Source organism: Oncorhynchus tshawytscha, linkage group LG07 (assembly GCF_018296145.1).
Source record: "Oncorhynchus tshawytscha isolate Ot180627B linkage group LG07, Otsh_v2.0, whole genome shotgun sequence".
Classification (NCBI taxonomy): Eukaryota; Metazoa; Chordata; class Actinopteri; order Salmoniformes; family Salmonidae; genus Oncorhynchus; species Oncorhynchus tshawytscha.
This window is the reverse complement of record NC_056435.1, coordinates 38,301,552-38,317,339: the sequence shown is the minus strand read 5'-3', so window position 1 is coordinate 38,317,339 and position 15,788 is coordinate 38,301,552. Positions and strand designations below refer to the sequence as shown.

At 40.2% G+C, this 15,788-nt stretch overlaps 1 protein-coding gene across 6 annotated transcripts; it reads left to right on the top strand.

Annotated features, from left to right (window-relative positions):
• The first annotated feature begins 9 nt into the window (after window positions 1-9).
• Window positions 10-12,017, top strand: LOC112254468 (SH2 domain-containing protein 5). Of its 6 annotated transcripts, none has more exons than XM_024427097.2 (10): window positions 10-281; window positions 3,731-3,845; window positions 4,988-5,068; window positions 5,231-5,305; window positions 5,390-5,536; window positions 5,661-5,861; window positions 6,005-6,200; window positions 6,338-6,443; window positions 8,798-8,957; window positions 11,274-12,017. In XM_024427097.2, exons 2-10 carry the CDS (start codon window positions 3,792-3,794, stop codon window positions 11,478-11,480), a joined length of 1,227 nt encoding a protein of 408 aa, XP_024282865.1. In that variant the 5' UTR covers window positions 10-281; window positions 3,731-3,791; the 3' UTR covers window positions 11,481-12,017. The 6 variants fall into 6 exon arrangements, with proteins under 6 accessions (XP_024282865.1, XP_024282866.1, XP_024282864.1 ...); XM_024427098.2 differs by having other exon boundaries at window positions 3,705-3,845; XM_024427096.2 differs by having other exon boundaries at window positions 3,675-3,845.
• The last annotated feature ends 3,771 nt before the right edge of the window (window positions 12,018-15,788 follow it).

The window sequence follows — 15,788 nt, the reverse complement described above, 5'->3', positions numbered from 1 at the left end:
CATCAATATGGGCTGCAGAAATGCCTTTGAGTATGGGCTGATTTATATCGGCGCATCGTGCGTTTTAAACGTTTATTTTTTTTTCATCTCAAATATGTCTCGAAAGGTAAACGTTTCTAGTCCCGCCCAAACACACCGGTGAATAGCCAACTCTGAATTGAGTCGGGGCGGGCGTCAACTTGACGATGAGGTAACTTTGACTGGGAGAGGAATTCAGAGTTTGGAACGGGGTCCGGAGTTCAAGAGTGCGGAAGTGAAAAGAGCGTTGTTGTGGCCCTAAAGTAAGATATTTGATTAGCATTGATTTATTGACATGTTTATTTTGCCAAAGCTGTACATGCGTTTAACTGAATCCTTGCATAAATGTTTGCGCTCATAGAACAGACTAACAGGTTTGGGAGTAACGGATTACATATAAGATTACTTTTGAAAAACTAGATGATTACTTCAAGGATTACTTTTAAATTCAGAAAGGATGTTTGCAAAAACAATCTTTGTGACACTTCTCTGTTTTGTAAATGACACTCAAATTAGCATTGAAAAAAAGGCACACATTTAAATTAGTTCCACCTGAGCGAGTCTGACCACAAGTCAGAGACCACTATGATGACACGCGAAATGTGTTTGATCGATCGCGGGAAAAGCGCAGGAATAGGCTTTTGTAGGCTACAATCCAAGGTATGTCTTCCAATGGTGCGACTGATGTCAGCATCCAAAGATTATCCAATTTGAATCAACGCTTGGAGGTAAGGATGACAGCAGTGTAGTCTACGGCGATACGGATATCACTTCTTATTGATATCTACACAGCGCATTGATGTGAATCACACTGCTGCTCTCTCATTTAGCTATTTGTGCCTTACGGAATGTGGTTGTTGTGGATGGCTGTTCACAAATCCAAACGTGTATTTGAACCCGATAATGGTTGAATTCAAGAAGTTTAAACTGCCCATCAATCATTGTTTTTGAAACCAGTGGACTGCCAGTGAAAAATGCGCTCTTGCAAAAGCTGCATAGTGCGGATCCCAGCCTATGGAATAAAAATAGTTTTTTCCCCCCATGGGCCTAATGGACACATGTTCAAACTCGCACACTTGATATACTTAAAGGGGCAATATGTTGTTGCTACATCCAATTTTTGACTTATAAATGATGAGCTCATGAGTTTAATTCAACTTTCACACTCCATGAGAACCCAAAATATAACCTTGTTTTTATCCAACGTTTGTAAACATTGTAAATGTAAACAAACACTGTATAGCCTCATAATATGGTTAAAACAATAATTTTATATCATGGATGGTCAGTCCTTGCATCCATAGCTCTGTCTATTAATCTGAGAGTGGTTACATTTCTCCAGGCCCATCCCTCAGCCTACCAAAACAGAGGCGGCGAAACGATTTTGTTCTTGTTTCATCGGTGGATTTGTCCTTTAAACTGCTATCAAGATATCAAAGTGTCAACAACAAAAATGTAAACAATAGGCCTATAGCAAATTCAGCATATGGCATTAATTTTTCACATGTAAACAGCACTTTTCAGTAGTGCTCAAAGCATGCCATTCCATGAGCGCGGCATTTCTTTTTCAACTCGAATCAATGAGCCCAATCAGTCCTCCATGACAACAAAATCATAAACAACATAGTAGGGCTGGCTAATACATCCTTAGTTTTGGGATTATGCTCAAGCAAAATAATTTGGCTAATCTATACTTCCATATTTCCAAATCCTATTCTTGAAGATCAATGGTTATAACATTTATTGGAATGACTGGAATTCTGATAGACTTTGGTTTTTAATGTAAATAAATAATTTAATTGTATTATTATATGTAAGAGATTGGCTAGAAGAAGCCTACATAACCAACCCATAAAGTAACATTGAACATCCATATGGCCAGCTATGTAAACTTTAACATTGATTTATCCTGCAATAGATGTAGTTCAATTGGTAACATACATTTTTGTCTTCTTCTAATGCATTTTAAGGGGAAAGTAATCTAAAAGTAACTGAATGTAATCAGATTACGTTACTGAGTTTGGTTAAACCAAAAGTTACTTTACTGATTACAATTATGGAAAGCCAACTAGTAACTGTAACTGATTACATTTAGAAAGTAACCTACCCATCCCTGCAGACTAATGGGTGATACCTGCATGCTCTGAATGATGTAGGTTATGGAATACATTTTTACATCTGGTTAAATCCACACCAGTAGTAGTGATTTGTATGCTACTCAAAATGTGTGGCGTGTAATTAATTAGAAGATTCAAACACAACAATGCAACAACCTATCAGATTGCAGGTGCATATAGCCTTTTCATAATATGGCCAAGAGGAGAAGGGGCAGATAATAACCTGACAGACTCAGGTTCAGACTCAAAACTCAGAGTTTTGGAAATTGCTGAAGTCTTCCTATCTACCACCACACCAGTGGTGGAAAAAGTACCCAATTGTCATACTTGAGTAAAAGTAAAGATACCTTTTATAGAAAATGACTCAAGTAAAAGTGAAAGTCACCCAGTAAAATACTACTTGAGTAAAAGTCTAAAAGAGTTTGGTTTCAAATGTACTTAAGTATCAAAGTAAATGTAATTGCTCAAATATACTTAAGTATCAAAAGTATAAATCATTTCAAAATCCTTGTATTAAGCAAATCAGATGGCACAATTTCCTTTTTGAAGTTTTTTTCAATGGATAGTCAAGGGCACACTTCAACACTCGAGACATAATTTGTGTTTAGTGACCTCTGCCAGGTCAGAGGCAGTAGGGACGACCAGCGATATTCTCTTGATAAGTGCATGAATTGGACAATTTTTCATTAGGATCCAGCTGCGACATCATCTCTCAGAGCAGTCATACCTCAGGGTCTCTATGCTGCCACCTACTGATATGTCATCTCTCAGTGCAGTGCATCGCTCAGGAAAAGTGGAGGTGTCGAAAGGAACCATATAAGGAGAAGTGGGAATTTTGAAAGGAACCATATAAGGAGAAGTGGGGATTTGGAAAGGAACCATATAAGGAGAAGTGGGGATTTGGAAAGGAACCATATAAGGAGAAGTGGGGATTTGGAAAGGAACCATATAAGGAGAAGTGGGGATTTGGAAAGGAACCATATAAGGAGAAGTGGGGATTTGGAAAGGAACCATATAAGGAGAAGTGGGGATTTGGAAAGGAACCATATAAGGAGAAGTGGGGATTTGGAAAGGAACCATATAAGGAGAAGTGGGGATTTGGAAAGGAACCATATAAGGAGAAGTGGGGATTTTGAAAGGAACCATATAAGGAGAAGTGAGGATTTTGAAAGGAACCATATAAGGAGAAGTGGGGATTTTGAAAGGAACCATATAAGGAGAAGTGGGGATTTTGAAAGGAACCATATAAGGAGAAGTGGCGATTCAAAGGAGTCTTTTAACACTAGAAGTGCTGGAATTCCATAACTGCTAGAAGTGAAATGACTTGATATTTCAATTATTATTATTATTATTATTATTTAAAATATTCAATAATAAATCATGCATTGTTCAAGTTCAGGTATCTAACGTTAGCAAGTATTTACATTTAGTAACGTTACATACATGGTTACCAGTAGGTAACGTTCAAAGACACAGCTCACAATGGGTGAATAGACATTTTTGGGGGATAACTAAAATTCCTTACTGTCATCTCTGCAGAACTTGACTGACATCCTGGGTGCTGTAAAGCTCTCTGCTATATTCTGATTCTGCAGAACTCAGGGGAACTCCTCCAGAAACAGCAGCATAAAGAAGTAGGCTAACTCAGGAGTGAGAATGATGGGTGAGACACCGGTCAGGGAGGATGGCACAGTTACAAGGTCAGCTGAGGTAAGCCATATTCACTGACAGTGCAAAACACATCTTCCTCCTCCCCATATAGGAGTTGGTTAGTGTGCATTTCTCCTTTGCCAAGATAATTCATTCACCTGACAGGAAGCTGATTACACAGCATGATCATTACACAGATGCACCACTCTAATATGTGGGGCACCTGTGTAATGTGCACTCTAAAATAATGTACTTTTTAGGCCACTTTGTACCATAAGCCGCCTCCAACGCTGTTTCAGAGAATTTGGCAGTACGTCCATCCAGCCTCACAACCGCAGCCCACGTGTATGGTGTCGTGTGGGCGAGCGTATTGCTGACTTCAACGTTGTGAACAGAGTGCCCCATGGTGGTGGTGGGATTATGGTATGGGCAGGCATAAGTTACGGACAACGAACACAATTGCATTTTATCGATGGCAATTTGAATGCACAGAGATACCATGACGAGATCCTGAGGACCATTGTCGTGCCATTCATCCGCCACCATCACTTCATGTTTCAGCATGGTAATGCACAGCCACAGCACAGCCACATGTCGCAAGGTTATGTACACAATTCCTGGAAGCTGAAAATGTCCCAGTTCTTCCATGCCCTGCATACTCACCAGACATGTCTCCCATTGAGCATGTTTGGGATGCTCTGGATCGATGTGTATGACATCGTGTTCCAGTCCCTGAAAATATCCAACAACTTCTCACAGCCATTGAAGAGGAGTGGGACAACATTTCACAGGCCACAATCAACAGTCTGATAAACTCTATGCGAAGGAGATGTCACACCATATGCTGACTGGTTTTCTGATCCATGCCCCTACCTTTAAAAAAAAGAAGTTATCTGTAACCAACACATCTGTGTTCCAAGTCATGTGAAATCCATAGATTAGGTCCTAACTAATTTATTTAAATTGTCTAATTTCCGTATATGAACAGTAACTCAGTAAAATCTTTGAAATTGTTGCGTGTTGCGTTTATTTTTTTGTTCAGTATATTATTATTATTATAATTTTTTTAAATGTGCCCTAAGAGGATGAAATCTGAGTGGACTCTACTTCCCTTTTAAGACCTTGTTAATTAGTTACATTACGTGTTTATCTATAATCAACAATTGATAGTATGTGTAACATAGTCTTTCTTGTTTATATAGTATGTTGGGTCTTTTCATGTGGACGACTGCTGTTTGGACGATCAGATGCAGCAGTTGCACACACAGCTAAAGTCTCTCAAAGTAGGTGCTGGTAGTGACAGCTAGAAAGCAGCAGCAGTACATTAAAACACATTTTGACTGTTCACAACTTATTATGGTGGAGATGTGGAATTTGTAGACAGCCCGAATGCAAAGGCAAACACGAAAAGCTTTGACTAAGGTGTTGAAATGTCTTTTTCACAGACATGCAAGAAAAGGAGGCCTGTGTCCCTTAAATTTTCCATCAAAGGGGTGAAGATGTATGATGAAGATGAGACGGTAAGAGTTGAAATTCCCAGTCTTAAAATTCATCAACATAATTTCTTTCCTTTTGTGAATTACTTTCCTCTTCCTTGTCTGTAGACCCTCCTCATGGCCCATGCTCTACGAAGGGTCTCCCTTTCCACTGCCCACCCCTCGGACGCCCAGTTCGCCTTTGTTTCCCACAACCCCGGCAGCCCTGATGCCCAGCTATACTGCCACCTTTTCAATGCTAGGCATGCCAGAGCAGTAAGAACCTGTATTGGATCTTTATCTCCCAAGATGATTGACAAGAAAATCCCTCTGTGTGTCTGTTAAGCTGCAGTTTCTTGTATCTGATTTGTTTCTCTGTTGGTATGTTGTTTTCTCCCAGGCCCAGTTCCTGAATCTGTTGCTGTGCCGCTGTTTCCAGCTGTCCTACCTGGCAAAGCACCCAGAGGAGGCGCAGGATGAGTCTGTCGGCCCACTGCCGAGCCGTGCCCCCTCCCTCCTCAACCAGGGCTTCCCTCTCTGTGTCAGTGCCCTTGTGTCATTCCGAAGGGCCCCCACTCAGGGCTTACTCCCAGGGGAAAAGGTCAGGACAAACTTGTGATTATGTTTTAACTGAATTGTGAAAGTATTATTTCACTGTGCTATTTTTATTTGCTTTGCTGAGCCCGTACATTTTGCTGGCTTAGCAGTTGGCCAGTTAATACTTCCTATGGGTCTTTATTGTAGGTCTTCCCATTGAAGAACAACGGAACAACAACTGAGGAACAACCAAGCAGCCAAGAGGAGGTCTTCAACTCCTCTCCTTCCCTGGTGCGCAAGAGAGCCATCCGCAACAAAGTACTGCGCTCAGGAGCCTATCGCTCCTTCACTTACAGCCCTCACAAACAACGTCACCTCCAGGATCAGCTAAACTCTCCAGAAGGTGGGCTAAATGTGCAGAGAGCACTTTCAAGAGTGAATCAATTCATTAGGTAATGTTGAAATAATTCCCTAGAGGGACCACTTGGAATGGGATCATCACAAGATGCTAAGGAATCTCTCTTCTTATGTGTGAAACAGGGAAGGGGCAGGACAAAATGCCAGTGAGGAGAGCCCGGGCCCCGAGCCTTGCTGAAACAGAAGAAGCTCTGGCTCAAGCAGTGTGGTGTTGGGCTGGCATTGCCACGTGAGTCCTCTCTCTTGCATTTACCTCACTCACACTGATGCTAGTTCCTAGTGTATTTTATGGAGTGTTCACTTGACTGTGGTGTAAAGTACTTCAGTAAAAATACTTTAAAGTACTACTAAAGTATTTTTGGGGGGGTATCTGTACTTTACTTTACTATTTATATTATTGCCAATTTTTACTTCACTACATTCCTAAAGAAATTCATGTACAGTTTACTCCATACATTTTCCCTGACCCCCAAAATTATGCGTTACATTTTGACAGGAAAATGGTCCAATTCACACACTTATCAGGAGAACATCCCTGGTCATCCATACAGCTTTTGATCTGGTGGACTCAGTAAACACAAATGCTTTGTTTGTAAATTATGTCTGAGTGTTGGAATATGCTCCTGGCTAAATGTAAATTAAAATATATATAATTATTATTGGGCCTTCTGGTTTGCTTAAAATAAGGAATTTGAAATGATTTATACTTTTATATTTGAGCAATTCCATTTACTTTTGATACTTAAATATGTTTACAACCAAATAGTTTTAGACTTTTACTTACAGTGGCAAGAAAAAGTATGTAAACCCTTTGGAATTACCTGGATTTCTGTATGAATTGGTCATCAAATCTGATCTGATCTTCAGTCACAACAATAGACAAGTCACAACAATAGACAAGTTACAACAATAGACAAACAGTCTGCTTAATCTAATAATACACAAACAATTATACGTTTTCATGTCTTTATTGAACACACCGCGTAAACATTCACAGTGTAGGGTGGGAAAAGTATGTGAATCCTTGGATATAATAACTGGTTGACCCTCCTTTGGCAGCAATAACATCAACCAAATGTTTTCTGTAGTTGTGGATCAGACCTGCACAATGGTCATGAGGAATTTTGGACCATTCCTCTTTACAAAACTGTTTCAGTTCAGCAATATTCTTGAGATGTCTGGTGTGAACCATTCTCTTGAGGTCATGCCACAGCATCCCAATCTGGTTGAGGTCAGGACTCTGACTGGGCTACTCCAGAAGGTGTATTTTCTTCTGTTGAAGCCATTCTGTTGTTGATTTACCTCTGTGTTTTGGGTCGTTGTCCTGTCCTGCATCACCCAACTTCTGTTGAGCTTCAATTGGCAGACAGATAGTCTAACATTCTCCTGCAAAATGTATTGATAAACTTGGGAATTCATTTTTCCATCAATGATAGCAAGCTGTCCAGGCCCTGAGGCAGCAAATCAGCCACAAACCATGATGCTCCCTCCACCATACTTTATAGTTGGGGCCTTTTTTTTCTCCACACATAGTGATGTGTGTTCCTTCCAAACAACTCAACTGTAGTTTCATCTGTCCACAGAATATTTTGTCAGTAGCGCTATGGAACATCCAGGTGCTCTTATGCGAACTTCAGACGTGCAGCAATGGGTTTTTTTTGGACAGCAGTGGATTCTTCCATGGTGTCGTCCCATGAACACCATTCTTGTTTAGTGTTTTACGTATCGTAGACTCGTCAACAGAGATGTTAGTGTGTTCCAGAGATTTCTGTAAGTCTTTTGCTGACACTAAGATTTTTTTAACGTCATTGAGAATGATGCGCTGTGATCTTGCAGTCATCTTTGCAGGACGGCCACTCCTAGGGAGAGTAGCAACAGTGCTGAACTTTCTCCATTTATAGACATTTTGTCTTACTGTGGACTGATGAACATCAAGGCTTTTAGAGATACTTTTTTAACCCTTTCCAGCTTTATACAAGTCAACAATTCTTAATCTTAGGTCTTCTGAGATCTCTTTTGTTCGAGGCATGATTCACATCAGGCAATGCTTCTTGTGAATAGCAAACTTACATTTTGTGAGTGTTTTTTATAAAGCAAGGCAGCTCTAACCAACATCTCCAATCTCGTCTCGTTGTTTGGACTCCAGGTTAGCTGACTCCTGACTCCAATTCACTTTTGGAGGTCATTTGCCTCGGGGTTCAAATACTTTTCCCAACCGACACTGTGAATGTTTAAATTATGTATTCAATATAGACAAGAAAAAGACAATAATTTGCGTGCTATTAGTTTAAGCACACTGTGTTTGTCTATTGTTGTTGAAGATGAAGATCAGATGAAATGCTATGACCAAATGCTATGAACAATTTATGCAAAAATCCAGGTAATTCCAAAGGGTTCACATACTTTTTCTTGCCACTGTAAGTAGTATTTTACTGGGTGACTCACTTTTTATTGAGTCATTGTCTATTAAGGTATCTTTACTTTAACTCAATTATGACAATTGAGTACTTTTTCCACCACTGTCACTTGATGAGAACTCATCTGAACTGTCAGTGGTCTCTAAATCCTTATCATGTGTTGCAGTGACAGCAGCTCCTCCCTGCTTGCAGAGGATGTCCTGGGGTCGTACCTGCTGTGCCCCCATCCTAAGAGAACTGGCTGTGGCTCTCTCATAATTCGTTTCTCTTCTGGACTGGTCACCCACCTAATAAACAACACCTCCAACGGGAAATACCTGCTTGAGGTGAGCAGTCTTGTCAGTTATTCATATTTGACTTGCTTTTACAGTTTTTTTCGATTGCTAAACGACAGTGGGCACAACTGGAGTCACATGTGCAAAACTCTAACTACAGTCTGCACTACCAACAGTCACCTGAGCTAAACAGTTCACATCACCTGCAAAACTCATTCCAAGCAACACAACTCTTAACACATGGCTCAAAACACGCTCAGTGCAGCCAAACACTATGCGCAAACCTCACTGAGATAACACACACTGTCACTCAGAACACACTGAGAGTAAAAACACTAGCATCAAACACCAATACAGAAAATACAAACTTTTCATCTTTACAGTTTGAACAATTTCAGTGACTTCATACAAAGTAATATTTTCTTCAAAGAAAAGAGTGACATTCTTTCACATGATTTATTAAAATTTTTAGAACATAACAATTCTTTAAGGTAAATGAAAATTAGCAGTTTGCTTCAATAGTCTGTAGTAATTTACGGAATTACAGTAATGAGAAAAAAAAGGTAGAAACTAAAAGTACATACTGTAATTCGAACAAATCATCAGGCCACAGGTTTTCTTCAACATCACATCTAATGTTTTCTCTTGCCATGCACCTGGGGAAGAACCTTCTGGAGTGCCTTATCCATCCCTCGCAGTCCTCTGGACTCGTGTCCTCACATCCGGCACGCATGGCTTCCAAAAGAGACATTTGGTCATGTGGGTGGTGACCAAACACTTTCCACCTCCAGGCAGAGAAAAACTCCTCTATTGGGTTGAGGAAGGGTGAATATGCAGGCAGGTACAAAACCATAAATCTGTGATGTGCTGCAAACCAATCTGTGACAGCTGCAGAGTGGTGAAAAGCAACGTTATCGCAAACTATGACAAAAACTTGGGGGTTTCTTACTGGCTCCCCCTGTTCTGCTGGCACTAGCTGAGCATAGAGCTGTTCTAGGAAAGCTATAAGCCTTTCTGTGTTGTATGGGCCAATGAGTGGTGTGTTGAGAAGCAAACCATCATTGGCCGTTGCAGCACACATGGTGATATTTCCCCCCCTTTGGCCTGGAACCTCCACAGTGGCCCTTTGACCTATAACATTCCTTCCTCTGCGCCGTGTTTTGGCAAGGTTAAATCCAGCTTCATCGATAAATGCAAATGAATGTGGTCTTTCCAGTGCTTCCACCTCCATTACTCTCTGAAAAACAGTAAGTGCACAGTTTTACTGTAGAAATGCTAGTGTTTTTTTTTACTGTAATATTTTGTATAGCTGTGTACGTAACCTCAGACGTCTTACCTGGACATATTGGTATCTTTGCTCTTTTACCCGTTCACTGTTTCTCTCGAACGGTACAGTGTATAACTGTTTCATTGTAACTTGGTGTTTCTTTAGGACTCGAGCAATAGTTGTTGTGCTGACAGAATTAACATTTTCAAATATATCATTATCAGCCAGCACTCTATCTTGAATCTCCCGCAGTTTTATTGCATTGTTGACAACCACCATGTCAACAATAGCATTTTCCTGAAAATATTTTTCCTCTTCCCCCTGTTGGGGGCAGCCTTTGGGTCCTGTTGTAAAAATATATTTTACAGTCAAACTTACTGTAATGTAAGGATGTAACTCTCACCTGTTTGCATGATGGAAAATTCGCATTACAGATGCCACTGTGGATCTTTGCAGATTGGGTTGCACCCTCAACCCTGCCTCTCTCAATGAGAGACCATGGTTCACGACATGGTCTATAAGTGTAGCCCTTATTTCATCTGAAATAACAGCTCTTTGTCTTCTTTGTCTTCCTCCACGCATCTGCCCTCTCCCTGCCACCCTTCTCCCTCCACGAACCCATCTTCCTTGTTCCATTTCCAAAATGAGTCTTTCTGAGCTCTACCTATATATACTGTAATATGTGTGTGTGTTCACTAACAAGTCTAAAACAAGACACCTGCTTAGCCTTTCAGCTGCAATTGCAATCAGCAGTGTTTGAAAGGCACAAGGCTGAAATCTATTCCGTTTTGAATGTGTGGTTCACAGTTTTGACAGCAGTGTGTTAGCATTTGAACAAAGTGCTGTAAATCCACAGTGTTGTGCAGGTTGTGGTTAAAGTCATGGGATAAGTGTGTAAAGTTTTGAAAACTGTGTTCAAGCAATGAAAAACGAACTAGAGTTTGGTCCACATGAACTGCTGCTGTGCAGACTGTAGTTAGAGTTTTGCACATGTGACTCCAGTTGTGTCCACTGTCGTTTAGCAATCGAAAAAAACTGTAAGTTTAATGTATTTTCCACTAGCAATGTAGTAATTTGTATTTTTTATGTTGTTATATTAGAACTGCCACATAGAATTTAGCACCATTGCTGCCTTGATAGAACACTGCACCGATATCAAGGGGGAGCTGGACTGTCCGCTGAGTTGTGCCCGTGTGAACCACTGCTATGAGTGGGAGGAGAATGTTGCTAAGGCACTGCCTTTAGCCTTACACCAAGGCCTCAAAAGAAAGTATGCAAAATATACCCAGAGGAAACAATGGGTATAAAAGTCATTTCTGATCATTGGATTGATCAATGTATCTCATTTTCTAAAAGACACTGACCATATGTTACACTGACACCTTAAATATAATATAATTCATTAACTTGCATGCTTCACTTTTGTTATTTTTTTAAGATTTCTGATAGAAACACAACTCTAACTATCGAATTTACTTCCAGCAGGTGAATTGTGATGAGTAAAGTAACATTTTGACACTTAGCCTCTGGGATGTAGGGTTGTTTTAATGTCAAAAAGCTATGTGTGTTTGAGTATATTCTTCTATGTTTTAGCTGCACCTACTTTACTTCACCTAGGTTTCAATTAAATTATTTTAATACATTTTAATTAGATTATTTTAAAACATAGGAATATTATGTGTGTGTTTGTATAGACTATATAGGGACATTTTTTATAGATTAAGCAGACTAAGGTTTTTTTGTACATTAACTCTGACTCATGTTAAGCTGTCTTTTTGAATTTTAAAGTGTTCTGTGAGAACTAACAGTATTCATTTTGATTACAGATAAATGTACTTGCTGAATGAAAGTGTATTGTTGTGTTTTATATTTTTAAGCATAATGCATTGCCATATTGTATACTGTAAACCAGGTATTCCCAAACTGGGGTACGCCAAATAAAAATGTGATTCACATATTTAAATATATATATATAAATCTTCAAATTTTCAAACAGTCCATTTATATTTTCCAACAGGGCTATACATTTGGGTGAACTCTTTTTCTCGCCTGAGTAGCCTCGTTTCACTGCCAAAAATAAAATGAAACCATCTAGTGTTCAGCGAAATAACAACACAATGTCAAACACAGGTAGTCCAGTCAAATAATTAACATCCAATCACATTAACCGTTACTCTCTCGCGGGAATTCTAGCTAACCTTAACGTATCTGCTGCTCATTCCGTTTGCTTGAAAATTGATAAATGGTTAAAAAAAAATACCAGCAGTACTACACCTGCAAAAGTTGTTCTGCTTCCACGAGCACCTCCAATGCTAGCATCAGTAATCCTACATTTGTTGTTAGCCCAGCTAGCATGGACACTTACAGTTGTGAATCTGATGCAGCCGAAGAGCTACTGCCCCCTTACCCGGGAAAGCATCAAACAACAGACAGGGACGTTGGACCATTGAAGAGGCACAAATATGATGAGAACTACATTGATTTGGGGTTCACTTATATTGGGAGTAGTGCCTTTCCTCAGCCACAGTGTGTAATATGTGCAAAAGTACTATCTCCCAACTCAATGAAACCTTCACTCTTGTGCAGATATTTAGAAACAAAACATGCCAATTTGAAAAATAAGCCACAGGAGTTTTTTGAGAGAGAATTAAGACGACTTTCGAGTAGTAAGACATGTATAAAAATAACAGATACCATTAATGGTGAGCTACCAAGTGGCTGGGACAGGCAAGCCCCATACTATTGTGGAGGACTTAATTCTTACTGTTGCTGCGGATATGGCTGGGACAATGCTGGTTGGAAAAGGCAAAAAAAATATACAGATGTTTTCATCAAACACTGTTTCATGACACAGGAGATGTTTTGAAACAATTACTGCTTGGCATACAAGCCATTGAATTCTATGCTTTATAGCTGGATGAGTCAACAGATGTGTTGGGCCTGGCACAGCTCCTGGTATATGTCCGTTATGTTTGTGGGGGGTCAATTAAGGAAGCCATCCTCTTCTGCAAACCACAGGAGAGGATCATTTTTAAATACGGGACAGCTTTGTGACATCAAATGGACTTTGGTGGTCAAGATGTGTTGGGTATCTGTACTGATGGCGCAAAAGCCATGACAGGGAGACATAGTTGAGTGGTAATGCACGTGCAAGCAGTTGCTCCCGACACCACTTGGTGAGTACACTGCAGCATCCACCAAGATGCTCTTGCTGCCAAGGGAATGACCTGACAGCTTGAAAGATGTTTTGGACACTGCAGTGAAAATGGTTAACTTTGTTAAAGCAAGGTCCCTGAACTCTCATGTATTTTCTGCACTATGCAATGATATGGGCAGCGACCATGTAACGCTTTTACAGCAATCAGAAGTGCGCTGGTTGTCAAGGGGCAAAGTATTGACTGTAAGAATTTTCATTGGTGGAAGAAGGTTAGGACCAAGGTGCAGCGTGGTAAGTGTTCATCATTTTAATGGTAAAACTGAACACTATCAAACAAGCAACAAAAGCACAACCGAACCAGCTCCATCAGGTACTAAACAGAAAATAACTACCCACAACGCATAGTGGGAAAACAGGCTGTCTAAGTATGGTTCTCAATCAGAGACAACGATTGACAGCTGCCTCTGATTGGGAACCACACCAGGCCAAAACCAGAAATACAAAACATAGAACAAAAACATAGACAAAATAACAGAACGCCCACCCTAGTCACACCCTGGCCTAACCAAAATAGAGAATAAAAAGCCTCTCTATGGCCAGGGTGTGACATTTACCTTTTTTTTTAAATTTAGAGAAAAGCTTAAAGTTTTCTTTACTGACCATCATTGTCACGTTCTGACCTTAGTTCCTTTGTTTTGTCTTTTGTTTTAGTATGGTCAGGGTGTGAGTTGGGTGGGTTGTCTATGTTCGTTTTTCTGTGATTTTCTATTTCTGTGTTTGGCCTGATATGGTTCTCAATCAGAGGCAGCTGTCAATCGTTGTCCCTGATTGAGAACCATATTTAGGTAGCCTGTTTTCTGTTGTGTTTTGTGGGTGGTTATTTTCAGCCTTTGTGTGGCTGCACCAGATAGAACTGTTTTGGTTGTCACTGGTGGTTTGTATTTTTGAAGTGTTCAGTTTTTTATTAAAAAGATGAACACTAATCACGCTGCGCTTTGGTCCTCTCCTTCTTCCACCCAAGACAGCCATTACAATCATTTTCACTTGTCTGACCGCTTGCAAGATGAGTTTCTCACACGACTGGCCTATCTGGGTGATGTTTTTTCTCGCCTGAAGGATCTGAATCTAGGATTACAGCGACTCTCCGCAACTATATTCAATGTGCGGGATAAAACTGAGGCTATGATTAAGAAGTTGGAGCTCTTCTCTGTCTGCACAACACACAGGTCTTTCCATCGTTGTATGATTTGTTGTGCGCAAATTAACTCAAGCTTACAGACAACATCAAATGTGATACAGTGATGCACCTGAGTGAGTTAATTACACAAACAACTGGATTCCTTATCCCTTTCATCCCCTGCCTCAAGTCCACTTACTGATATCTGAACAAGAGAGCCTCATCAAAATTGCAACAAGCAGTTCTGTGAAAATTGTATTTAATCAGAAGCCACTGACAGATTTATGGATCGGCTGTGCTCAGAGTATCCTGCTTTGGAAAACCGTGCTGTTAAGTCGCTAATTCCCTTTGCAACCATGTACCTATGTGAGAGTGGATTCTCGGCCCTCACTAGCATGAAAACTAAATATAGGCACAGACTGTGTGTGGAAAATGATTTAAGTGTGAGACTCTCCAATACAACCCAACATTGCAGAGTTATGTGCATCCTTTCAAGCACACTCTTCTCATTAACCTGTGGTGAGTTATTCACAATTTTCGATGAACAAATAAGGTTTTATATGTAAGATTGTTAAATAAAGAGCAAAATTATTATATTATTAATGCCCTGGTCCTATAAGAGCCACTTCCCACGAGCCGGGTTGTGAAAAAAACCCACATGTTTATTAAAGGTATCGTATAGTGTGTGTGTGGCAGGCTTACAACGGTGGCAAAAAATATCTCAACATCAACTGTTCAGAGGAGACTGCGTGAATCAGGCCTTCATGGTAGAATTGCTGCAAATAAACCACTACTATGGTGTGGGGGTGACACTGTCAGTGATTTACTTAGAATTCAAGGCACACTTAACCAGTATGGTTACCACAGCAATCCTCAGCAATACGCCATCCCATCTGGTTTGCGCTTAGTGGGACTATCATTTGTTTTCAACAGGACAATGACCAAAAACCCACCTCCAGTCTGTGTAAAGGCTATATAATCAAGAAGGAGAGTGATGGAGTGCTGCATCAGATGACCTGGCCTCCACAGTCACCTGACCTCAACCCAATTGAGATGATGGTTTGGGATGAGTTGGACCGCAGAGTGAAGGAAAAGCAGCCAAAAGTACTCAGCATATGCATATGCATATGTGAGAACTCCTTCAAGACTGTTAGAAAAGCATTCCTCATGAAGCTGGTTGGGAGAATGCCAAGAGTGTGCAAAGCTGTCATCAAGGCAAAGGGCAGCTACTTAGAAAAATCTAAAATATATTTGGATTTGTTTAACACTTTTTTGGTTGGT

Excerpts from the sequence above, each read along its gene's own strand:
- LOC112254468 (XM_024427097.2), top strand. The coding sequence starts at position 3,792 with ATGATGGGTGAGACACCGGTCAGGGAGGATGGCACAGTTACAAGGTCA. Across the intron at positions 5,537-5,660 it reads ATGCTAGGCATGCCAGAGCA|GCCCAGTTCCTGAATCTGTT; the intron begins GTAAGAACCTGT and ends GTTTTCTCCCAG. Across the intron at positions 6,201-6,337 it reads TCAGCTAAACTCTCCAGAAG|GGAAGGGGCAGGACAAAATG; the intron begins GTGGGCTAAATG and ends TGTGTGAAACAG.